The 27,033-nt window shown below is 43.5% G+C and overlaps 1 protein-coding gene across 1 annotated transcript in view; it reads right to left on the bottom strand.

Annotated features, from left to right (window-relative positions):
* LOC122922503 overlaps window positions 1–27,033 on the bottom strand; it is a gene marked incomplete at its 3' end in the record, with an annotated part of 439,559 nt that overhangs the window by 60,286 nt on the left and 352,240 nt on the right. Inside the window, exons 16-17 of the mRNA XM_044273117.1 lie at window positions 19,909–20,014; window positions 18,004–18,126 (exon numbers count right to left, since the gene is read on the bottom strand). Coding sequence (XP_044129052.1) covers window positions 18,004–18,126; window positions 19,909–20,014 — 229 coding nt within the window. The remainder of the gene's footprint in view (window positions 1–18,003; window positions 18,127–19,908; window positions 20,015–27,033) is intronic.

Raw genomic sequence — 27,033 nt, forward strand, 5'->3', positions numbered from 1 at the left:
AGATGGGACATAGAGAGAAGAATCCAGAGTGTTTTACAAGAGGCTACATGTGCTGGGTTCATTGATGACAAACTGAAGGATTTCCTCTCAGTCACACACCCGATGACACCTTTCCTGTAATTATTGCCTAAGATTCACAAAGATCTGAACACCCCACCCAGGAGACCGATTGTCTCGGGTAGGGGATCTTTACTTTGCAACATATCTATCTTTCTAGATAGGGTATTAAGACAGTATGCAATATCCACCCAATCTTACATTCAAGACACCTCTGATTTTCTCAACAAATTGGCAGATATCACATTACCTTCTGGTGCCATTTTGGCATCACTTGACATAACTAGCCTTTATACCTCAATCAGATATGATTTTGGGTTAGAGGTAGTTACTAAGGCCCTGACTAAGTCCACCTTTTCAGTGGGATGTCAGGACTTTATTTAACAGTTATTACAATTGGTCTTGACATGCAACTATTTTCTTTTTGGTGACTACTTTTATCTCCAGAGGAAGGGGACCGCCATGTGGTCCAATGTGGCCCCAACGTATGCCAACATGGCGGTCTCCTTCCTCGAGGAGACACATATCTATGTATTGCCCCACTTCCGACATGTCTTGAAGTGGTGGCGATACATAGATATTTTTTTGATTTGGACTGGATCTGAGGAGCAACTTTTTGAATTTCATAATTTTTTTTAATACCATTGACAGGGACATTAAATTCACCTTGGAACACTCTAGTAAACAGATACATTTCCTTGATACTCTTATTACAGTGACAGAACACTCACTTTCTACTACACTTTACTGTAAACCAACAGATTGTAACACACTATTGAGTTTTAATAGTGCACATCCAAGAGCAATGATTAAATCATTGCCTCTAAGTCAATTTTAACGTGCGAAACGCATTGTGAGCAATGATGAGGAACTAATGGGTACACTTGAGCATATGTCACAGACATTCCAGGACAGAGGCTTTCCTTTAGCACTACTAGAAGAACATTTAGACACTATACAGCACAAACCACGTACTGAGTTGCTAAAAAGGAAAGATGGGACTAAAAAACAAACCAGTAGGATCCCACTGGTCACTGTCTATACGGAAGACAGTTTGCAGATTCGAGAGATTGTTTCACGACATTGGTCCATTTTAAGGAGTGGACATGAGGAGATTGAGGAGTTTAAACTTCCTCCCCTCATGTCATATAAACGAGCAAGAAATCTGAAGGACAAATTGATAAATACATATATTGGTCCACAACGGGTGTCTGGCCATTCATATTTACGCTGTCCCAAATTGGGTAGTTTTCCTTGTTTGAGCTGCGTAAATTGTCGATATATGCAAAAAGGCAGTTATTTTCTTCACCCTACGACACATAAATAATACCACATTAAACATTTCTTGACATGTGAATCCACATATGTGGTGTACATATTATGGTGCCCATGCCATTTGCTATATGTTGGCGAGACGTCACTGGATTTTAAATCGAGAATTAACCAACATAGATACACGATAAGAAAAAAGCGTATGGATCTCCCTGTCTCTAAACATTTCACGGACCTTGGACATCAAGCAAGGGAACTGAAGTGTATGCTAATAGACCATGTTCCCACTCCTAGAATAGGTGGCAATAGACAGATAGACAGTTACTTAAAAAAAAAAAGTGAGATCCAGTGGATTTCTAAATTAAACACATTAAAACCTGTTGTGCCTTTTCATAGGTAAATGCATTGATAGCCAATTCATTCTAGTCAAGATGAATGTTCATTACCTTTAAGAGCCATGCTCGACTAGTTACAATTTTGTATGTCTTAAGTAAGGTCACACAAAAGGTTTATACTCTTCAGTGTTATTCTTCTCATGAATGTACCAGTCTGAGAAGAATACTCCTTGTCTACTTTAAAATTTATGACAGGGAGGTAAAGATAAGCTCTATGCAGCTGGTGATGATTACCTATACAATTAGGCATTTATTAATGAAGCAAAATATATAATATGTATGTATTCATTTAATGAGCCTTAGTCCTTAGCATAAGACAATCAGTAGGACATATAATATATATTATACTGTTATATGTTATGAAGACAACATGTATCCAGTATATTATATATATTTCTCATTAGGAGAATCTTTGTCTCTAACAATTATTCACCTCTTTGGTATGAGAGGAGGTACTGATATCTCTGAGAAAACAAAGCCATTGAAGTTATTTACGATAGATACATATAAACAGTGTGAGAAACATTCAGAGAGACGCCTAGAGGTCTGTCTCTAATTGCTACAAGTGTCAGAATTAATCCCTATAGCTTTGAATTAAAGCTTTTAAGGTCAAAATGTATATTATACCTTTATTCAGACTTACAGAAGTTAACCCTTTATACTATGATGCAAATAGCTTACACAGCAGTGCCACCTAGGTATGAGTAGGTGACATTACAACAGTAGCAAAAGTGCATTCTGGGTAAGGTTATGATGTCATTTCTTATCAATGATTACACCCATCCGACTATGATTGGAAACTTCCAAATTAGGAAGGTGTGTCTAACTGATAAGTTTGTGATCATAAACCATACACAGGGACACACACAAGAGAGGACACAAGAAAGAGAGGAAAGAGAAGTTAAGCTCTTTAGAGGGGTCTATCAGGATGAAAGCCATGGTGAGATGCGCTATGATGGACCACCCAGCTTTCCTAGGAGCAGAAGTGTGATTTCTACTAGGACTTGGTAAGAGACACAGAAAATGATATTTCATTTTATTAAGACTAATTTGATAGTGTGGGTGAAATTATACCATCTAGATTGGCGAATAAATAAATAAATTAATTGATCATCTCCATATTGAGATGTAGTCTTAGGATATTGTGAGGCTTCATTCTACCTGCAGAAGAATCTAGACTCATAATCTAGCAAAGCATTAAATGATTGCTTATATATATATATTGATAGAACATTCTTCGCCAAGCTAATTGATGGATTCCCACAGGAAATACATATTTCAAAGTCCTTCCCATTTAAGATATGATCTAGCAATGATCCTAGATCCCTGTTATTTGTCTTAATAGTCTTACCAACGTTATATGTGTGAAAATAGTCCAGGATGGGGCGGAAGGATACAGTTATCTCTTCTAAGTTATATCCTTCAATGGATTTGCCCATGCCTGAAGTCATGTGATGTGTAGTTGGTTAGAGGGGGTGGAATGTATTTAGCATTCCATATTGATGTCTAGGATTAGACATGCCCGTCCTGATATCATGAGGCTTTCTCTGAACAGAGGTAATATATATAACTTATGTTCCTACTTTGATATCCTAACCTAATAATGGCTTGGTTATAATGTGACAAGTTATTTCCACTCACATGTATTGTTAAGCTTGTAATGCTTTATATCAACGCTGAATATATTCATTTGCATGTTTCATTGTGTTTATTTACTTATATATGTTTGTAACCTTGTAACCAATAAATCTGCATATTTTTATAAACCTGTGTATTATTGTATAATGCAGAACTACATGTTTTATCATTAACGTCATCTCACGTCAAAAAGAACTTATTTATCTGAGGAAATAGTCGGCCTCAGATGTGAATTGTATCAATTAGGTTGTCTACGATTCACCAGGTCATGATTTTAAGAATTTATGACAAATTTTATAAATTTTATTTTTTTATGGTTAATTATTTTTATGACCATAATTAATAATTCTTAATTGAATTATTACAACCCGACAAACCCCAGGGACTTAATGTAGACTATAGACCATGGATATTATCCTGAGTGGGCTGTTTCTGATTTTGCTTGATGTCTTGTTTACTGGGTACACTTACTAGTGCCCCAGTTTAATTACTGGGTGTTTTCGACATCTACCCTTCTTTTTGGTTTTATTCTTTTGCAGTTATGTGAAGAGGAAGTGTCCTGGCTGTGAAGGGCGAGCGGTGGAGTGTGGCACGATGAGATGGAGATGGCGTTGAAATAATAAATTATAACAATCCATTATCCGCAAGAGCAATTGATGTCTTGTTTGCTGTTGCTGATTATTATGTTTATTTTTAATATATATGACTATGTGCTTATAGACTTTTACATAGTTATCAGTAAGCTATTATATAGATCTGTTTGGCCAGTCGCCATCCACATGGGGAGAGTCTCTCTGGCTGCATTGGGGTTCCCTCGGGGTGCGGAGCATGATGATGGCCCTATGATCTGTGTGGCCACTGCGGTGCTAGGATGTGCTTTGTGATATTGGTGATCGGCTCTGATAGGTGGACGATACAATTTTTCTGTACTGTACACACTTGTGACCAATAGCTCCGTAATCTAGAGGCTGATGTCCTCCTGAAAAATAGGTTGACATCCAGGGATGACGGTCTCCTGACAGGGATGGTGCTCAAACTTGGATCGTGTGTTACTAGCACATGATACTAGTCTGACTTCTCGTATGACTAGGGGAATTGTTAATACTAGTGTGTTGACTATAATCACGCCATAGTGATAATTGTAACTGTGGTTACTATAATGTGCGGCAATATAGCTGCTTCTGATACTCTTTGACCTTGCTATATATCTTTCATTTATATAGAACCTGATCCCGATGTGCGATGTCGCTTGCACCTCAGGATCACATACATTGTGCTTTGTACCTGGCAATAGGGGACCGCGATGCATGCTTGGATACTGACTCCCCTGTGGATGCATGTCATGTCCCTATGGAGAAGCTTGCGTTCCATAAGCCTGTGGAACGCATGACGCCTGAATTAGCTTACTGATAGGAAGGCTTACGTAGATGTGTGCGTTCCAGTTTGGAGCGCTTGACGTCCGATTAAACAAGCACTCGTATATTTAACATAGAAGCTTGGATCACATGATCAGAGATACGATCTCGTGACCGGAATGTCTCAAAAGGTCCTGCGACATGCGCAGTTGATTGACCCACACGCCGAATCCCATGTGGACCACTTCCAGCGCCCGCTCTAGGACCTTTCTCTGCCTAATTGTTTTTTAAGGTACACCTGCACTATCATATAATTATGAAGGTAGCCACAGATGTGTGAAGTTACTATTATGATTAGTATACACTGTTATATGTATTTTTTTGTATTTCCATGGCAATGTTGCCCATAACACATATGTTGTATCGCAGACTAATTCCCTATTGATGTTATACACAGATACATTTTGTATTTTTCTATTTTGTGATTTGGTTTTAATCGGCATAATTAATTTTGTAATTGACTAATGATGTAAAGCTGTATAAATATGCACTGTAAAGCCTGAAATTTTTTTTTACGCTTTGGAGGTGCCGTGGAATTTTTCCCACAGTACGTCTGTGGGGAAAGGGGTTACTCACACAGCTATTGGTATGCCCGGGTTATATATATATATATATATATATATATATATATCACCTTGTCTCCTTAAAAAAAAAAAGCTCATCAACTCACTTTCCTTTGCCTATATTATTCTATATAGTCAAGCTGAACAGCACACAAAGCCCTTTTTTCAGTGACTGATCAAAAACCTCTTGCTCAGCAGCAACCCTTGAATTCAGACAGTAGTTCCCACACAATATTACGAGACGCCCAGTAACTAAAGAAAGGTCTCCCAACCAAATCATATCTATCTATATATATATATATATATATATATATATATATATAATTTGGTTGGGAGACTTTTCTTTAGTTACTGGGCGTCTCGTGATATTGTGTGGGAACTACTGTCTGAATTCAAGGGTTGCTGCTGAGCAAGAGGTTTTTGATCAGTCACTGAAAAAAGGGCTTTGTGTGCTGTTCAGCTTGACTATATAGAATAATATAGGCAAAGGAAAGTGAGTTGATGAGCTTTTTTTTTTAAGGAGACAAGGTGATATATATATATAACCCGGGCATACCAATAGCTGTGTGAGTAACCCCTTTCCCCACAGACGTACTGTGTGTTTGTTTCCTGTGCACCCCTCGTCCCCACAGAAGGTACTGTGTGTTCTCTGTGCACCCCTTTTTCCACTCCAGGTGAATTGGAAGCCCTATCCTGTGGTCAGCTCACTATTTAGAGCCAAAACCGAGGCTTGTATATCTCATTAGGAGACTCAGAGGGCCGACCGTGTGTCGGTGAGAGCCCTTTTCCTCACACTGATTACTCCTTTTCCTGAGGTCTAACTAGGGTGAACGGAGTCCATGTGTCGTGCCAGAAACCCTAGGGCAACTCAGAGGCGAACGAAGGGGAGTAGCAGAGGTCCAGGCGTGTGTCACGGGACACTGGAGGTGGATGCACCTACTTTTAGAAGGCTTGAGCATGGGTTTAGGGAAATCTAGGGAACAGAAGGGTACCACTTCTGACTATAGGACAGCCAAGCAGCACATGAAATCCATCTATGGAGGAGGAGTTGTTAAGCCCCTCAAAGATTGGCACCAATGGACTGTAGGTTCAGAGTGGACCATCCCCAAAGAAGGGACCTTTGAGGTCTGGATTTGGGAAAAGTTTGTCCGTGAATTCCCCACTAGACTCCAAAACCATGGTTTCCTCCAGAAGGCAGAACTGTGGCTGCACGTATCCATCGAGCTCCAGCAACAAGGCATTCAAAAGTCATTTTACTTATACCCATGCTGGGTGAGAGAAATATCTCGGCAAAATACAACTTTTCCCATTTTTTTATACAAAGTTGGCATTTGACCGAGATATTTATCTCACCCAGCATGGGTATATGTAAAATGACACCCCAAAACACATTGCCCAATTTCTCCTGAGTATGGCGATACCACATGTGTGACACTTTTTTGCAGCCTAGGTGGGCAAAGGGGCCCACATTCCACCTTTAGGATTTCACAGGGCATTTTTTACACATTTTGATTTCAAACTACTTCTCACACATTAGGGCCCCTAAAATGCCAGGGCAGTAAAACTACCCCACAAGTGACCCCATTTTGGAAAGAAGACACCCCAAGGTAGTGAGTTCATGGAAGTTTTTATTTTTTGTCACAAGTTAGTGGAATATGAGACTTTGTAAGGAAAATAAAAATCATAATTTTCCGCTAACTTGTGACAAAAAATAAAAAGTTCTATGAACTCACTATGCCCATCAGCGAATACCTTAGGGTGTCTACTTTCCGAAATGGGGTCATTTGTGGGGGTTTTCTACTGTCTGGGCATTGTAGAACCTCAGGAAACATGACAGGTGCACAGAAAGTCAGAGCTGCTTCAAAAAGCGGAAATTCACATTTTTGTACCATAGGTTGTAAACGCTATAACTTTTACCCAAACCATTTTTTTTACCCAAACATTTTTTTTTATCAAAGACATGTAGAACAATAAATTTAGAGAAAAATGTATATATAGGTGTCTTTTTTTTTAAAGTGAAAAATGGAATTTTTTTGCAAAAATTTCTGTAAATTTCGATTAATAACAAAAAAAGTTAAAATGTCAGCAGCAATGAAATACCACCAAATGAAAGCTCTATTAGTGAGAAGAAAAGGAGGTAAAATTCATTTGGGTAGTAAGTTGCTTGACCGAGCAATAAACTGTGAAAGTAGTGTAGTGCAGAATTGTAAAAAGTGGTCTGGTCATTAAGGGTGTTTAAGCTAGGGGGGCTGAGGTGGTTAAAGGTCAAGGCTCACACCACGGAGACCACCATGGAAGCTAGGGGCAATGCAATGGCAGATCTGGCTGCTAAGGAAGGAGCCCTAGACCCCCCTCCCCTGACACTAATGCTGGCTAAACCCGCTGATGTGTCATTGGAGGAGTTCAAGAAGTTGCAGGCTCAGACAGAGAACTCAGAGAAGTGGAAATGGACAGCGTTGGGGGCAGCGGAGGGGGCTGATAAGATGTGGGGTCTCGGTGGTAAGTAGTGCTTGCTAAGAGTATTGTATCCAATGATGGCCCATTTAGGTCACTACCCCAGTCACTAGTCCAAAACTGTCATGTGTGCTCAAGTGGAAGAGTACTGGATAGCTCCAGGATTCTCCACCACAGCCACCAAATTTTCTAGTGCTTGCCTGATCTGTGCTTTACACAACCCTGGACGACCGGCTATAACCCCAAAGAAACATTCCCCCAAAACCTGAGTACCCTTTCCAGAGAATCCAAATTGATTACATCAACATGCCTAAGAGTGGGCCCCACGAGTATGCTTTGGTCTGTGTAGATATGTTTTCTGGATGGCCAGAGGCTTGGCCCGTTAAAAAAGATAATGCCACAACGACCGCCAAAAAGATCCTATCTGAGGTTGTCTGTCGATGGGGAGTACCCGAAACCATTGAATCCGACCGGGGGACTCACTTTACGGGACAAGTTTTTAAGGAGTTATGTGATGCTCTCCACATCAATCAGGGTCTCCATACTCCTTACCATTCCCAAAGCAGTGGCAAGGTGGAGAGACTAAACAGTACTATCAAGAACAAGATCTCTAAGATCTCTGCCGACACGGGTTAACCATGGCCTGAGTGTTTGTCCATTGCTCTCTACTCTGTGCGCAATGCACCAAGACGGCCCCATGGGCTGTCCCCATATGAGATTCTGTTTGGGAGTAGACCAAAGACAGGGTTGTACTTTCCCCAGCAGCTGGCATCTTTACATTCTCAGCTGATGGGGTATGTGCAGTCTCTTCAACGGGAACTCCAAAAGATACACCAGAGAGTTTATGAATTTATTCCTGATCCAGAACCTATAACTGGTTTGCATTCCATGCAACCAGGCGATTGGGTGGTCGTTAAAAAACATCAGCGCCAGGGACTGGAGGCGAGATATACTGGGCCGTACCTGGTTCTACTTACAACACCAACCTCCCTCAAGGTCGAGGAACGTGACGGATGGATCCACGCCAGCCATTGCAAGAAACTACTGGACCACAAAGCGCAATGATCAGGTACCTCGTATTTTTTTATTCTTTCTGTCTAATGCACTTTGGAAAATGTTATGAGGAGTCACATCCGGATTTGTTATTCAGAATGCATTTGCAGTTAGCAAAGACTGCAAATAAATCCAACTGCTGGGTGTGCTCCAAACCACCTCCGGGTTAGAGACCATGGCGGCAGTTCATGCCATTTATGACATCAGGGTGGGCATGAGAAAAATCAACCCTTTAGGTAAATCTATGGAGCGTCACCTATCCGTAGAGTTCAACCATACATTCTTAGATGGTAGCGTCACTTATGGTCTTGATTTCAGCCCTGAGACTTGTAGTAGGCTTAGTAGACCCGTGTGGGTATCCGGTCAATTAGGGCGACCACAGATTTGTTTTAATATCAGCTCTGGATTTGGAGCTAAGTCCATGGGTCGGACCGAGTGCCCATCTGGGATCACTGTCCAGATCGACCATAGAATCCCTGATCATAACAACCTAACCACCAGACACGACTATATCTGCTGGGGGGGAGGGTGTGACATTCAGGACGGTGCAGCAATCCCTTTATCCATCCAGCTGTTGCTTACCTCCCGTAACCGTAACCCTAATGACCTTTGTGTCTCTCTAACTGGGCCCTATTACTTCTTGTGTGGGCAGGCTGCTTACAGAGTCATTCCCACGAATGCTAGAGGGTCATGCTCCTTAGTCAGGTTAGTCTCCGCCTCCTACATTGCTGATGGCCACGAGGATCTGATGATGCAGAGGAGGGTGAGTATGGGAAGAAGGACTAGGAGGGAGCTGTTCTCTGCAGGGGACCGTGCTTGGGCATGGTTTCTGGCATGGACCGGATGGGGTATAGAACTTATGAAGCGGCTGAACAAATTTTCTACCATAGTGGATGAGATGTTCAACGAGACAGTCGAAGCCATGAGAGAAGTCTCCTCCAAATAGCGACAGTTAAAAACTCTTCTCCTCCAGGAGAAGGTGGCTCTCGACTATCTTTTAGCTGAAAAGGGGTGTTTCTGTGAATTCATCAGGGAGGATGGCTGCACCTGGGTGGAAGATAATGGTGACAAGTTTCAGGCCCATCTAGATAGAGTTAAGGTGTTACAGGGGCAAGCATGTGTGATTGCAGATGAAGGTTGGAACCCCTTTAAAGGTCTGGGTGGCTTTGGTGATATGTTGTTCTCTATAGGATCGTGGCTTAAGGAAATAGGAGTGTATGTCCTGTTACTGCTGTGTTCTCTATTTCTTTTCTATGTGGCGGTGAGAATTACCTGCTGCTTGATGAATCGAGTCGCGAGGAGCCGTTTAGAGGACCATGTTATGATCGCAGAGAACCATCGCCTGGAGCAACCGGATTCTTACTCCAGGAGGACCAACCCAAGAAGAACCACCGCATTTTAAGGAACCGTCATGGAGAATCGCCCTTCCTTTTGAAGGCATTTCTTTATTAGATACACTTTAGAGACTTTTCACTGTCACCACCCTTACTGGACGTCGCAGTCAAGCAACCAAAGAGGCCCAAGAATGATAGGCCAGGTTCTTCTTGTTAGTTCATCTGTAGTATAGCATGTCCCCCTTTTACATGTTTATTCCCTTTAGAGGTCTGATTTGAGTGATTGTAGTGTTAGGAAGCCGCTGAAATGACGACATATGGCGAAAAAGGGGGGAAATGTTGTGGAAAAATTATTGTTTGCGTATGGACGCCATCTATCCTATGGAGATGCGCAGATTCGTTTGCATTCGCGTTCGCATCTGACTTTCGCACAATGGTCTGGTCGTCCCGACCTGTAACTGATTTGTGCCCGGCCTGCATGATACCAGTGTCATGGCGCCGGCTGAGGAGGGAGGGATGGGGACCGTCGAGCAGGGGTTTCTTCATCCACGAGGATAAGCGTGGCAACGGAAAGGGCGCGAATATGTGTGTGAATGCGCGAACATAAGTTTGCGCGATCATTCACATCTTTGCCAGCCAATCACTTCATACCATGACCTGTCTCCTCATTGGTCAGGATTGTAAGACCGCCTCCCATCTTCTGGTATAAATAAACCATGCCTAGCCGCTGGGAGGCAGGCACATTATTGGAACCTACTTGAGAACGTCTCTGTGATGTTATTTTGGAGGAATTGCGCACACATCGACGCACACTACACCAGGGATTTCCCAATTGTACTTCTGGCGGTTGTTTTCGGTTGTGAGAACGAGACAAAGGAGCACACGGCGACATCAGTTCACACGTGCAAGTTTGTGACATTTGTAGTCCACAACACAAATACCGGGATTGATTATGTATTTGCCTGTAGTAGTTTGTTGCCCAAATCTTCTAGGACTAAGATCTCGGTGTCTCCATTTTCTTATAATTGCCCTTAAGTTATTGCATTATTTGACCTACTAATCCACCCTTCCCCATATGCTTGGCATATGAATAAGGCTCTCCTTTCTAATGAGCTGGTGTCACGGATGGTGTTGCAGAAAGCTGGAACTTATAAATAAACATCCGACTGGCTTAATCCCAAACTAAGGAGCATATGGGTGAGCCCTATAAAACCCCTAGAGCTCTCCCTGACTGCTATGCCCATGCAAAGTTCTTTATGTTAGATGATTGCATGCCCAAGTACCTAATACTATGTGACACCTGAAAACCCTATAATAGTGAGGGGACATGACCACCGGCTCCCTGCACTTAATATGGACAGAGTCAGGGTCACCTAGAATCAAGCCAGCAAGGAAACACAAATAAAGGAAACAGACTTATCTGAGGAATCAGCAGAAGCAGCCTCCAGTAGTGAACACAATCCAGGAAGAAGTATAAACCGCAAAGTGAGGCAGTATGGGAGGGAATATAAAGAGAGACAATTAGTGTAAATAGGTGACATCTGGGAGAAGGAAAGGAGATGACAAAGTGAAACCAAAACAAAGAAAGTCATGCAGGTAGAGAAGAAGAATATCTAACAGACCTTCTCACAGAAGTGGTGGTGACAGCTGGTTTACAAAGAGACTCTCCAGAATTTGGAAGAGTTTTTTTAATTAAATCACAAAGACGGTGATGGTAAGACTCATTGAACTTCCCTGTAAGATAAAAGTTACATACAGAGTGGAAATAAAGGCTAAAAAATTCCACTATCTATACCTTTTGTAGTGTCACAAGTCAAATCCGTATATGAATCTATTGAGGCATATTGCCGCAGCCCACATGAAATTGAACCTATGTCTTACCACACAGGCTGAGAAACAGCTTAGGTAGTCCAGATTCAGTTTTGTTTTCCATGAATACAAACAGGGTACTGTGCTGGCTTGGCACTTGGCCCCCAGATCAGCTCTGCCTAAGTTCGTTTGAGCTAGAACTTCAAGGCCATAATGCATTCCTTTCAAAGGTGTCATATTGATATGACCAAGAACTTTTTGCCTGCTGCATATTAATCTCCTGTTTAATAGTTGGTTTGGGGAAATTTCTATACAACTGTCCAGTGGCGTAGCTAGAAATGACTGGGCCCCACAGCATATTTTTAAATGGGGCCCCCCCCCTCCCCTAGCAATTTTTTAGCGACCCCTTCCTTTCATGCCGCCCCCATTCCTGTGGCTAGTAAAGATCGCTCTCTCAGACCAGTCCCGGCAGTTGTTCCATCCGTTTTATACACTGTCTATACTGTCACTTGACATAATTTCATTGTGAGGGGGCCCTGACAAAATCTTTTAGTCCTCCTCCTCCTGGATGGGCCCCTTCGGGGTCAGGGCCCCAAAGCAGCTGCTTCCCCTGCTTCCCCTATAGTTACGCCCTTGCAACTGTCTCATAGATGATCCATTATTGTTAGTCAGCTGATCTCTCTTCTGCAGCCAGGCTCTTTTGGAAGAGGACATTCTTATTGGTTAGCCTATCTTTAAATATTTTTTGTGCTTCTGCAATTAGTTGCTGATAGTGTAAGCTCTGTACATTTGTATACAGTATATCCTTGACCCTATAGTGCTTTCTCCAGTTACACAATTATGACCTCCACCCCATTGTGGCCCAACACCATGCTGCAAAATAAAAATAATAAACTCAAATACTTACTATTCTGCTGTCAGCAATGCAGTGCAAGACACAAACCTTTTCTAGTCTGTGCCCTAAGCTGTATGCAGTCTGGCTCAGGGAGCGCAGTAATGATGACACCGGCCTCTGATAGGTTACATGAACTGGAACTAAAGCCTATTAGAGGGAACGGTGAGTCAGGGAGACATCGCTGCAGTGCCCTGTCGCAGCATTCAACTGTATTGCTGTCCTGAGTACAGCGATGCAGTTAAATATGTAGCTCTCATTGCCCATGGCCCTTGCGCTGCCCCACTCTTCCCTCTACCCGGTACTACCTGAGGCAATTGCCTCACCTCAGCTTATTGGCGGCGCACCTCTGATCATACTGTTCACATTTTGACATCATGAGATCAAGATAACAACTAACAATTGATCAACAGTATCTTGCCATTGCGAGGCACCCAAATGTCATTTCAGGCCATTCTAAACCATTTACATCAGGGTGGTCTGCATGCTAGATGACCTGCAAGGGTACCTGACCACACCACCAGGCACAGGTGTCATCGTCTTGCATGGGCTAGGGAGGATCTACACTGGACGAGGGCCCAGTGCTGTTCACTGATGAAATTCGATTCAATCTTAGCAGAAATAATGGCCGGCAATCATTTTGGAGACGCCAAGGAGAGCGCTATGCATCAGCCACATCAGCCTTTGGTGGTGGTAGTATTACAGTGTGGGCTGGTGTGCCTAGTCAATACAGAACTCCCCTACACTTTGTGAATGGTACAGTGACAAGCCCATACTACTTGAATAACATCATTAATCCAGTCATTGTTGCATGAACAACACAGGCCTAATTTCATCTTCATGGACGAAAATGCACCAGCTCATCGAGGTCGCATAATTAGGGAATAGCTGCTGGAGACTGGGGTACCTCACTTTCTTCAGACCTGAATCCTATTGAAAACCTATAGGATGAGCTGAGTTGCTGTGTAGAGGCTCGTAAATCTGTACCCCAGAACCTCAATCACCTGAGGGCCACCCTTCAAGAAGAGTGGGATGCCATGCCTCAGCAGACAATAAGTCTACTTGTGAACAGCATGAGACATCATTGTCAAGCTGTAATTGATGCTCAAGGCCACATGACAAGTTATTGAGATATTGACATTTTTTGTGATGGTTTACCCACCACTTTTTTTCAATAAATTGCTTGAGATGAGGAAATCTTTACGTTTTCCATAAATTTCATACTGTTTTACAAACAAATATTCCTACGTTTCTGTGAGTAGTCTATACAGATCTGTATTCAACAAAGAAGTTCATTACTAGCTTGGTAAATTTCTTAGCCAATCACTCTGCTCTTCCTGAACTGCAACATGGACATACGGTAGGAACATTTTAGATAAAGAATCACAACTGATGAGGTGAGACAAGCCATCAAATTCATTAAGCCATTCAAGGCCCCAGAACCTGATGGCTTTTCTAATGCTTACAACAACAAAACAACAACATGTGTTGATACAACTCTTGTTTGGGATGTTTAGTTCTTTGCCCTGAGGTTAAATTTTTCCTCACTCTTCTAATATGACTTGCATTCATGTCATACTCACATCGGTAAAAGACTGAGAATTATCATCCCATTTTCCTGATTACCAATGACCTAAAAATATTGGTGAAAAATTCTAGCTATCCAAAAATGCATTTTGTAGCCTTTATATTCATAAAGACCAAGTTAGTTTATTGCCCGGGCATCAGACCACACCAGATAGGTTGTAGATGTTATTTTGCCAATTAATTCTAGGATGGGGGGTTGGACATATGAACATCTGCACAACAGGTCATTTTCTGCACCTAAGGAAAAAAAGCAAAGTGTACACGAGAGTTGTCAAATCTCATTCACTTGGCTAATACTGTATTACGCTGCAGTTTTTCTGCAGGATTTCATGCAGGATCTTCAATCAAGATGGCAGTGATCATGTATGAATGTGGCATCTGAGGGGGTACAATGACTGAGGGGTGGCACAATCATCGCTCCCTGTCATTGCACCCACTACTTACAAAGAAATGCGTTTTGTGACAAAGTAATTCGTCACAAAGCAAATTTTTTTGTAAAATTCGGCGAAGCAGCCAAATCGAATTTTTGAATACTTCGCTCATCACTACTTGCAATCATTATATTGCAATTTGTATAAAGTAATGGTATTATATCCATTACCATATACAATTGGTATATTACAATTCAGTGCTACCACCTGCTGGCCTGAATTGTAATATACAAATAATAAGCCTAGAAGCCTAGTACAGGCTCTGGCTTATTACTGCAGTGGAACGCCTTCCCCGATCTCTGTCCAAAGGCGTTCCTGCCTGGGAAGCGCGTGCTTCAGGGTATTCAGCTTCTCAGATGTCGTGGCAGCATTTGACCACGGCATCTGAGGGGTTAAATGTCCACGATTGGTATTACTGGTGTGTGAAAAAGCAGGCACCTGGTTGCTATGGTGCCCTCTTTGCTCCAGAGCAGGCACCATCTTTATAGATCCAACATGTGACTTAATAGTACATTACATGTCGTGAAGGGGTTAAAAAATGAGTCACCTTATCCATTTAAATGCAGCAGGAAAGGACCTGTGTTCCCATCTATAGAGAAATATATTTTAAAGACTTTATTGAACTTTTTTTAGTCCCTTTGGAGAACTTGAACTTGCAGTCTTTTGACCGCTTGCACTGTGCAATGTAATACTCCGGTCCATTATCATGATGTACTATTACAACACTGAGTTTTAAAGTGGTTGTCCCATGACAATTGCAACGTGTGCTGCCCCCCCAGGGTCCTCTATCGTGTCCTAGGTGTATTACAGTAGAAATGCTGAGTGGTGTAATAGTGCGGCCTAAATATGTGTGTCACGGTGCCCCTACCTGGATACTGCTGGACCCCAGTCTTTGGCTCCGAAGCAATACTGCTCTGGTATCCTTGGATGATTGGGTGCCGTTGACTGTAATTCCCCTCCTCACACTGAGTAAGGCACCTAAGCCAAACGGAACCTAAGGACCCCATAGACTATAATAGGGTCCGTTAGGTTTCCTCTCAGAAGAAGATTTTTGAAGCGGAGACAGGTCCTGCATGCACTACTTTTGTCTCCGCTCCAAAATCTTCTTCTGAGCGCAAACCTAACGGACCCTATTATAGTCTATGGGGTCCGTTAGGTTCCGTTCAACTCAGTTATGTGCTGAATCCATCCTAAACGGTGTAGGAGAACAGGAAGGCTGAACAGTGATGTGAACGAAGCCTAAAACTTATATTCAGCCAAATAACTCTTTCTCTTGCTGATTTCTCTTATGGTGGCCGAAGAACTATTCCTCTGGCCCCTATGGCTTCCAGACATTTTTCTTCATGGCCAGCAGAGCTTAGGGTTCTCTGGCTGGCTTAGGTACGCCTGAGCGTGCCCCTTCTCACATTCCTTTCCTGTCTCAAACTCGACTTCAACTAACTAGAAACTTCTGCCCCACCCTTTCGGCAGGACTCACCCACTTCAGCCCAAAGGGGGAGAATGGAATGGTAAGTTCTATGCTCTCTAACTACAGCTCTGCCATTTGCAATGCCACCTGCTGGTGAACCAGGCACATTACATGTAACAAAACAGTTGCATAGAAATATTATCATTGAAAAATGTGGAGGAAATGTTGACATTCAGGTTAGCCCATTAGAGATAGTAGCAGGGTGCAGGAGTGGTAACACCACTCTGGGATGTTACACAATGACAAATGCCATATCCAGAAGATAGGGGATAAATGTCTGATCAGCGGGGGTCCAACCACTGAGACAACCACCAATCACTAGAACACTTGCATGAGTGTCAGCTGTTCCATTCAACTATCTAGTGCTGCCAGAGATGGCAGCTCGATAGAGGTAAATGGATCAATGGACACACGTGCATGTCTGAATATGAGCTTTTTTCTTTAACAAGTTCTGCTCCTGCAAATGCCCAGAAAAATAAAATAAAATGCCATACGGAAGGATGATTTGTTTCATCTGAAACGCATAGCTTTTTAATTTGATCATTTTTTATTTTTTTGTACTGTATGATGTTTTTAAACGCAAGAAATAAAGATATGAAGTTTTAAGTAGAAGTGCATGAAATGCCCAGGAGGCATAACTTCACCCTCTATATTGAGCTGCTTCACAGCCACTCCCTGCAACCAGCTGTCTCTCAGAGTAAAGGGAAAGGCCTGTTCAAAAGCTCAATGCAGAGAACAGTTCACAGTTAACCTCTACTTCCTAGGCATTTGCAGAAGCAGAACCTAATAGAAAAAGTTCATACTCACAGTGCTCCTGATAATAAAAGCTCCACAAAAATAATGTTTGTACTGCTGTCCCCTACTTAGTGCTGTCAGCAGTTTACCATGGTCAAATCTGCTGACAAGACTCTTTTTAAAGGTGTAGCAGGGTTAGGTATGTGCCCGCATTGCTGAGAAAAGAATTATGTTTTAATATATGTAAATAGGCCTCTAGTGGCAACGAGGGAGTTGGCATTACTCCTACAGGCTCTGCTCTCTCTGCAACTGCCCTCTGCACTTGGATTGACAGGGCCAAGCAGCTAAAGCATCATCATACCTGGCCCTATCAATCAAAGTGGAGAGGGAGCGACATCCAATTTCGCTTGCAGTACAGAATAGATCAGTATGCACCATTCTCTCCACACCACTTGCTGTTATTCCAGCTCGTTGTTGTTATTCCAAGCACTAGGACATGCAATGTCGAACAGTGCTGACATCTCGGCCTAAGCAAGTAGCGATCTGCTGAGGTGAGATTAACCAAGATCTATCAGTTCAAGGATTCTGTCCCTCTTAGTTTGCATTAAAAGTCGATAAATGTCAACAATCAGGAGGTATCGCACAATCATCACACATGACGATACATTTATGTCTTTTATGTCCCTCTGACATGCCAAAGATTGGAGCTAGGTGCTTGAAAATGTGATCATTAGCAGATCTTTAGAGACACCTGCTACTTCCTTGATTTGCATAGCCTTATGGCTTGTCCTTCTTGGTGATGCAATTTCAATGTTAAGGAGTCTATGTTAACAATACTCTGCAATAAAGAAGTTCACAGTCCCTATTTATGGTTGTATTGTTAAAATGTATTGAAGTTACCTTATATGTAGGGTGATTTCCAGAATAGTGTGGGTTGAACACACCAATTGAAGTTATGTTTTCTTTATTTGATTCCCACTTTTCATCTGCTTCCTTTGCCATTTCATCAAGCATACCTGCTACCTGTTAAGGTTATTAAAAGAGCATGTTTAAATTATTTATTATTTACTTGCTTATATAATGCCAATGTGTTCCACAGAACTTTGCAGTCATTATCATCACTTGCTGTCCCTAGTGGGGCTCACAATCTAAATTCCCTATCAGTACATCTTTGGAGTACCAGGAGGAAACCCATGCAAACACAGGGATAACATACAATGCATAAATATTCATGACAAAATGAATCAATCCATTAGTTAGATTAAGAATTCAACCCAATTATTTTTTTTAACATTCTGGCTTGCTAGAATTTATTTAGGTAGAATCAAAGACAGAGACTAACTGGCCCCCCTGCACAAAAGAGACCTTAAAGATTAACTTGGATAAAAGCTAAGCCAGCATCTCATCTGCTGTTTAGAGGTGAATACTCCTCATAAGTGCAGAGCAGAGATAAATGGCTTAGCTAGCTGAGAGGCCGGGGTCAGGATCAGTGGGTACCATTTCTCTTTATGGGGAGTACCTTGTAGATGTGAGAAGTATTGTAGACCAAGCAACGCTCAAAACGAGTCATCTGTAATACTAGGGAGACTGGTCACTGTCATGGCCTGCTATTGGCTGCTCCCCCCATCACCGGATGTTTTTATCCGTGCGACAGGGAGATGCAGCGGCGGTCATGCGGGTGCTGGGCAGCGGGGTAAGTATAACCTATATGAGGGGCCCAAGCATTGGGGGGTCATTATAACTTTATTTATTAAAAGGTGCACACACCTCTTACTTAGGCCCCATGCACACAACCATAATTTTGTGGATTGGATGCAGACCCATTTATTCCACTGGGGTTGCAAAAAAATATGTATGTCTGTTCTGACGTCCTGCTAAAAAGATAGAACATGTCCTATTCTTGTCCATTTTGTGGACAGGAGTAGGCATTTTGAGCCGAACACATGGTTGGTATCTGTGTTTTGCAGATTCACAATTTGCAGACCGCAAAATGGATACAGTCATGTGCATGGGGCCTAAATCTAGTGCATTTGGAATTGTGTGACTGTCTGAATTACTCTTTAGTCCTGCTATGAACAGCCATACAATTGAACCACTAGTTAGTACTTTTTTAAACTTTTGCCTTTGATGTATGTGGCTTGGTTTGAGTGAATCGAGCTTCCGATCATAGATCCAATGTCGATTAGTTAAAAAACTTGGTAATTCTGTTTCCGTACAGCATTAAAATGTATGGGCTCTTTGTTGAAAACATTTGTCTTGGCCAAAGTTGCGCTAGACTTCGGTAAATGACTTTGATATTCCTATCTACATATTTAAAAACATTTTAAAATAGGAATCCAAATTCAGCTTCAGTACCGAGGTACCCACCAGTACCAAAGCCGACTGTGGATTCATATTTAAAATGTTTTTAAATACGCAGATAGGAAAACCAAAGTCATTTACCAAAGTGTCGAGCTACTTTGGCTAAGACAAAGTTTTCCTACACGTGAACATACATTTTAATGCTGTACGGAAACAGCATTACAAACAAATTTTTTTAACTAATCAACTTCGGATCTATGATCCGAAGCTCGATTCGCTCAACTCTAATTGTGGCTAATAGTACATTTACAACTTGACCCTACCCACTTCACCTGCTGGTTTTCTTTTTTGGAGTGAGAAGAAGACAAATGCCATAACTGTTTGCACAACTTGATATGATACAACTTGTTTAATTTGAGAATCATAAATCCATAATGTGAATAATAAATCTGAACCTTTGTTCTAGATTTATAGAAACAATTCTTAAATATGTATTACACTCACCAGTCCATCAAGTTTGCTTGTATAAACTGTTATCAGATTTTTAGATAGCTTAGTTAGTAAAGTTCCAAACTGACGAAAGAGTTCATCTTCCCGCACGCCTCTCAAACTGAAAGTGAAACAAAGAACTCGATAATGTATTAACCTGTATTAACAGGGACAGAACAAGCATGCAAGGAGTCACATAATAAAAACTTGGAATGGGGCCCCACAGCACCATGACTATCTTTGGTAGCACAAATATCAGAAGCTGATTATGTTGGTTTTCCTAATGCACAGGAATGATGCACACAATTATGGGATAATGTGCAAATAAAGTTAGGGCACAAGAACAATGTGCATAGTACAGCAATAAGGCTCAAAGTGAAGTGATATCACAATACAGTAGTATGATAATGAATATGGTGATGTCCAGAAATGAATCAGTGATGTCACAGCACGCTAATAATGCGGCTTGCTAGCAAAAGGGGTCCAAAATGTGTCAGAATTCAGGGACTAAATTCTGTCTCAAAGTAAGCCAACTGATAGCTGTAATATAGTTAGGGCTCACGCACAGGAACGTATTTTCTTTCCGTGTCTGTTCTTTATTTTTATTTTTTGTGGAAAGTATGCAGAACCATTCATTTCAAAGGGTCCGCAAAAAAAAGCTGAAGTTGCTCCATGAGCATTCCATTTCCGTATGTCCGTATTTCCGTTCTGCAAAAAAACATGTCCTATTATTGTTCGCATTATGGACAAGGATAGAACTGTTTTATTAGGGGCCAGCTGTTCCGTTTGGCAAAATACGGAATGCACACGGACGTCATCCGTATTTTTTGCGGATCCGTTTTTTGCAGACCTCAAAATACATATGGTCGTGTGCATGAGCACTCAGATAAAAGTCTCTCTCCCTGCACCAGATGTATCATCCAGCATGGGCCCCTGTGATAAATCTGGGGCAGGTCTCGATAGCTTGCCTAGATTTACGCCATCTACAGGATAAGTAAACCCGGTTAACACTTAATGCTGAAATACTATATCACAATTATGGTGAAGGTTTAGCAACTTCGGCATCTGAGTAGTTAAATAGAGGGCGGGAGCTCCCTTTGTCCTCTGATCAGCACCCCACAAATGTAATCTCTGATTGGCAAGCAGTAGAGAAGGCAGGCCTGCCATGTTCCAGAATCACTATGCACTGTAATACAGAAATATAACAGTATATATTACAAGCAATCAAACTATTTCATGTTCAAGTACCCTAAGAGAACTAAAAAAAAAATTCAAAAAAGTTTAATAAAGAATTAAAAAATGAAAGATAGATATTCCATAGATAGATAGATAGATATTAGATAGATAGATGATATATATATATATATATATATATATATAGATGATATACATAGATAAATAGATATTTATATATTCAAATCGCAAATTTTAAATGTGAATATCGCCACTTCGAGAATTCGCGAAGATTTAGAATATAGTGCTATATATTGGTATTCACAAATATTCTTGATTTTTTTTTTCATCTGAACCCATGATCCCTCCCTGCTTCTTGCTTGTGGGACAATGAGAAGTCAGCAATGTCTTTGTCTGAGCTTAGCAACATCCCTAGCAACCAATAGGAAAGTTGCCTACCCCTTTATTATATAAGAACCTCCCCAGCAGCCATTTTCTGCAGTTTTTTGCAGTTCTGAAAGAGACAGCAGTGTCATTGCTGTGCTCTGCACTTTGCTGTGTCATTACATTAGATAGTTATATTTGTGGTCCTGGCTACGGTGGGAGACCGTGGCTGAGGACAGGGGGGGGGGGGGAAGGGATGACAGGCTGTCTGCTACAGATGGCTGGGGTGTGCGGGAAGCCATGGCCGGGTGCGAGCTAAATGAGGGGCATGCCTGATGGTGAGAAAGGTGAAGAAAGGGGAAGGGTGGGAGGGGTGAGAGCGCGGCGTCCATGATGGGAGCGTGAGGTGGCACTAAATAGGCCTCCTCCGCCCCTCCCACAAACGCAGGCTGAGCTTCAGCCTTACTACTTGTGGTCCTGGCTACGGTGGGAGACCGTGGCTGAGGACAGGGGGGGGGGGGAAGGGATGACAGGCTGTCTGCTACAGATGGCTGGGGTGTGCGGGAAGCCATGGCCGGGTGCGAGCTAAATGAGGGGCAAAAGTCAACGGGTAGGAAATGTGAGGGTAGAACTCATGGGGCTAAGTTGGTGAAAGCCTTGGCGATCTCGGCTCGTGGATTAGGGATGTAATGCGTGAAGCAGGAGGATTGCCATCTGCCCATTTCCTGGATGACGTGTGCTGGGACCCCGTGACTTGATGCTGCGGAAGCCGCGCCTATGCGGAACGAATGCCCTGAGATGGCCTTGGCATCGAACCCCAGCCCGGAAGCTAAAGTTCTGATGTGATGGATGAACTGTGAAGTTGACAGACCTTTGGAGTTGAAGGGAAAGAGAGGGCTGCCTGGCGCGGAAACTGTTGAGATAGCGAGAAGCTTGTTGAACACGGCCACCGGGCACCATTCATTGAAGGTCTGGAAGTAGACAATTTTGACTGGAGGTCCTACTTGGGAAGTTTTGGTGGAAGGGAGAGAAAGGGTGCAATGGGTCTGCTGCCAGACCAGCTGGTCTGAAGTGAGGCTTGCGTGTCCCGGAGAGCTGGTGAATTCCCCGGGCTGTAAGAACCCGTAGAAACTGAGATACATGGCAGCTTTGATCACTATGCTTTTGTATGGCCCGAAAGGATCGTTGTCTGGGGAGGTGGAAAAAGCCCTGAACATTGTCCCGGTGACTGGTTTCCTGCGGGACTCCGGCTTGTTGCTGCTCTTTTGGAACCCTCTAAGGGTGGATTTGATGGCCTGGGAAGAAAATATGGACTGGCTGCCTGGGAAATCTAAAGTGAGGAAATATTGTACCCCTGCCAGGTACAATTTGATGGTGCTGAAAGATAGGTGAAGGTCTGTGTGACAATAAGCCAGGAATGCCATGAGATGAGTTGTTTGATCCAGATGTCCTTGTGGGTGTCTGAGGGAGAATTGTGAGAAGGTTTCCCACCCGGTCTTGTAGTTCCTGGCTGTATTGAGGGATAGGGAGTTATGGATGAGTGACTTGGCAGTTCTGACATGCTTGCTCAATCCATCATCGGTGTCTCGATGGCGGGTGGAGGAACCCCCGATGGATCGGCGTCTGGCATCACCTGCCAAAGTGTCCTTTCGGATATTATCGGGAACGAAATGTGATGGGGAAATGGTGAAGGAGCTGGGGGCCTGGCTTGGGGTTGGGGCATGAATGGCGGACGGGCCTGGAGTCGGAGAGGTGGGAGTGCTTGAACTTGATGGCCTGGTTTCCACCACTAGCAACCTGGTCTGCATGTCGGACACCGAACTGGTGAGAGTGTTGATAGCGGAATGAAGCTGGGCCAGCGCTGTCTGGACCGTGGACAGAGACACCTGCTCTTCAGCCGCTGTGATAGGCCCTGCCGTCAGTAGCCTGTACAACTCAGCTTTGCGGGCTGAGGCAGGATAGCGGATGTCTCTCCTGGTTAATTCGGCCATGAGTTTCGGGATGGTCCATTGCCTGCATGAAAGAGTGCTTCCGTGGGCTGAGCCGGGCGATTCCGGAATGGAGCGAGTCTCGGCGATATCCGATGCGTGAGACATCGTGCTGGACTTGGCTGATGCAATCGTAAACGAAAACGACCTGGATGAAAAAAGGTGACCTGGGATTGGTACCTTGAGGAATTCGCCTAGCGAACTTCGAACCGAACAGACCTCCGGGGTGACCCTAGAAACATGGGGTGAGGTTTGAGAGCAGAAGAAGGTAGGACCTGACGTGAATCAGGGAGCGAAAGCTGAGTCAAGCTTGACCGTGCCTGACACCTGTGAGGTGCCCCTGAATGACCTGACGCCTTGCAGGCGGCCGGAACCCGTGGGCTAGCTGCGTGGCTAGAGGCGAAGCTCGTGAGGCGCATCGAGGCACCTGGATTAGGACGGGGCGAGTGAGTAGCGCATGAGACGTGGGAACCTGTCCCTGATGCGTGTCAGGGCGGTGGATGAACCTGATGCATGTCCGGAAAACTCACGTGGACTGCTGCGTGGCAGACCACAACTGAAGCCTGATACGTGTTAGGGAAAGAAAACGAGACGGAAAGGGCAACTGCTGCGTGGCAGATGATTACGTGAAAGAAACATTTAAATTGACGTAAATCTGCTGCGTGGCAGACAAGCATGAATGAATCTTAAGGAAAAGACGAAATTGACATGAGTCTGCTGCGTGGCAGACAATAGCGTGGACAGACAATTGTATGAAGGAACCTAAGGAACATTGACATGAATCTGCCGCGTGGCAGACAACAGCGTGGCTGAACCCAAGGAAAATTTGACCTAAATCTGCTGCGTGGCAGACAATAGCGTGGATGAACCTTAGGAACAGACAAAATTGACATGAATCTGCTGCGTGGCAGACAATAGCGTGGATGAATCTAAGGAACAGACAAAATTGACATGAATCTGCTGCGTGGCAGACAATAGCGTGGATGAATCTAAGGAACAGACAAAATTGACATGAATCCGCTGCGTGGCAGACAATAGCGTGGATGAATCTAAGGAACAGACAAAATTGACATGAATCCGCTGCGTGGCAGACAATGCGTAGATGAACCTAAGGAAAATTGACATGAATCTGCTGCGTGGCAGACAACAGCGTGGATGAAACTTTAAGGAAAGAAAAATTGACCTGAATCTGCTGCGTGGCAGACAATAGCGTAGATGAACCTAAGGAAAAATTGACATGAATCTGCTGCGTGGCAGACAATAGCGTAGATGAACCTAAGGAAAAATTGACATGAATCTGCTGCGTGGCAGACAATAGCGTAGATGAACCTAAGGAAAATTGACATGAATCTGCTGCGTGGCAGACAATAGCGTGAGCGAACCTGAGGAAAATTGACATGAATCTGCTGCGTGGCAGACGATAGCGTGGATGAAACTTAAGGAAGGAAAAATTGACATGAATCTGCTGCGTGGCAGACAATAGCGTGAGCGAACCTGAGGAAATTGACATGAATCTGCTGCGTGGCAGACAATAGCGTGAGCGAACCTGAGGAAATTGACATGAATCTGCTGCGTGGCAGACAATAGCGTGAGCGAACCTGAGAAAATTGACATGAATCTGCTACGTGGCAGACAATAGCGTGAGCAAACCTGAGAAAATTGACATGAATCTGCTGCGTGGCAGACAATAGCGTGAGCGAACCTGAGGAAATTGACATGAATCTGCTGCGTGGCAGACAATAGCGTAAGCAAACCTGAGGAAAATTGACATGAATCTGCTGCGTGGCAGACGATAGCGTGAGCGAACCTGAGGAATTTGACATGAGTCTGCTGCGTGGCAGACCATAGCGTGGATGAAACTTAAGGAAGGAAAAATTGACATGAATCTGCTGCGTGGCAGACAATAGCGTGAGCGAACCTGAGAAAATTGACATGAATCTGCTACGTGGCAGACAATAGCGTGAGTGAACCTGAGGAAAAAAGACATGAATCTGCTGCGTGGCAGACCATAGCGTGAGCGAACCTGAGGAAATTGACCTGAATCTGCTGCGTGGCAGACAATAGCGTGGACGAAACTTAAGGAAGGAAAAATTGACATGAATCTGCTGCGTGGCAGACAATAGCGTGAGTGAACCTGAGGAAAAATGACATGAATCTGTTGCGTGGCAGACCATGGCGTGGATGAAACTTAAGGAAGAAAAACATTGACATGACTCTGCTGTGGCAGATAATGGCGTGGAATGAAATATACCACGTATGTGTGTACCTGAAAAATGAGTTTTTTTGTTTTTTTTTGATTGATTGGGGCCTGGCTCCGGCATGTGTGGGACTTTGGTGAAGTATCTGATGCATGGCTGTGGGCGGCGTGCATGGGCTTCCACTGTTTGGAAACCTTGTTTTGGTTGTTGCTGGAGCCCCAGCCAGCTCATTGCCCAGGTATGTACTGTTTTTGCTGAGGCCTCAGCTGTCGGGTTTGCAAGCTGAGCAACCAATGTATGGGTTTCATGGGATGCCAGGTGAAGGGGTTAATGGGGGGGGGGGGTTGCTGCGCCAGGGACCCGGCGTCAGTGCTGCCTGGAGACCAGCCGGTGCGGGAGGTGGGGCCAGGTTGCGAACATGCAAAGTAAGTGGGAGCGCTGGGGACTCGGCTTCAATGCTGCCTGGCGATCAGCGGGAGGTGGGGCCAGGAAGCGACATGCGGGTATGTGGGAGCGCGGCGCCGAGGCTCCCAGGACAGGGAGCAGCTCGAGGCGCCGCTTGGCTTACCGGGGGAGCGCGGTTCCAGAGGAAGGAATACTTCGAGCGAAGGCTGGAAGGGGCAGCAGCGTAGGTGAGTGGCAGCGTCGGCACTGTAACCTCGATGCGCAGAGACGTCACGTGAGAGCGCGGCGTCCATGATGGGAGCGTGAGGTGGCACTAAATAGGCCTCCTCCGCCCCTCCCACAAACGCAGGCTGAGCTTCAGCCTTACTACATATATATATCCATAAAAAGCTGGGCAGCACTCCTTTATTTGGTGCCAGCGGTAATCCCTCGATTCAGGATGATGGACAAATAATAAAAATCCGCAGCACTCCTTGAAAGATGAAAAAAAATGTGCTATTTATTCACACATTTCATATAGCAACATTTCGGTTCTCTCTCAGAACCTTTTTCATGCCCAGTGAAACATAAAGTGCAACAGTGCTAGTATATATATATATGTTTTACTTGGCTTGAAAAAGGTTCTGAGAGAGAACCGAAATGTTGCTATATGACATGTGTGAATAAATAACAATTTTTTTTTCATCTTTCAAGGAGTGCTGCGGATTTTTTTTATATATATATATATATATATATATATATCTATATATCTATATATATATATATTACAGATAGTTAGTGGGAGATAGTCAGTGTAGGTTAGATAGTGATATAGTGTAGCTAATAGGTTCTAGTGCAGGATGTTAGGTTCTGCTGTCCATATATACATGCTACAGACATAGTGCTGTGATGTCACAACAATACTTAGTGCACCAATCAGTAATTGTCAGGGATAACGGGGAGGAGAGGAACACAAAACAACAACAGATGGAGAAGGACAAAGTACTAGGCCT

Source organism: Bufo gargarizans, unplaced genomic scaffold, assembly GCF_014858855.1.
Source record: "Bufo gargarizans isolate SCDJY-AF-19 unplaced genomic scaffold, ASM1485885v1 fragScaff_scaffold_39_pilon, whole genome shotgun sequence".
NCBI classification, from domain to species: Eukaryota; Metazoa; Chordata; class Amphibia; order Anura; family Bufonidae; genus Bufo; species Bufo gargarizans.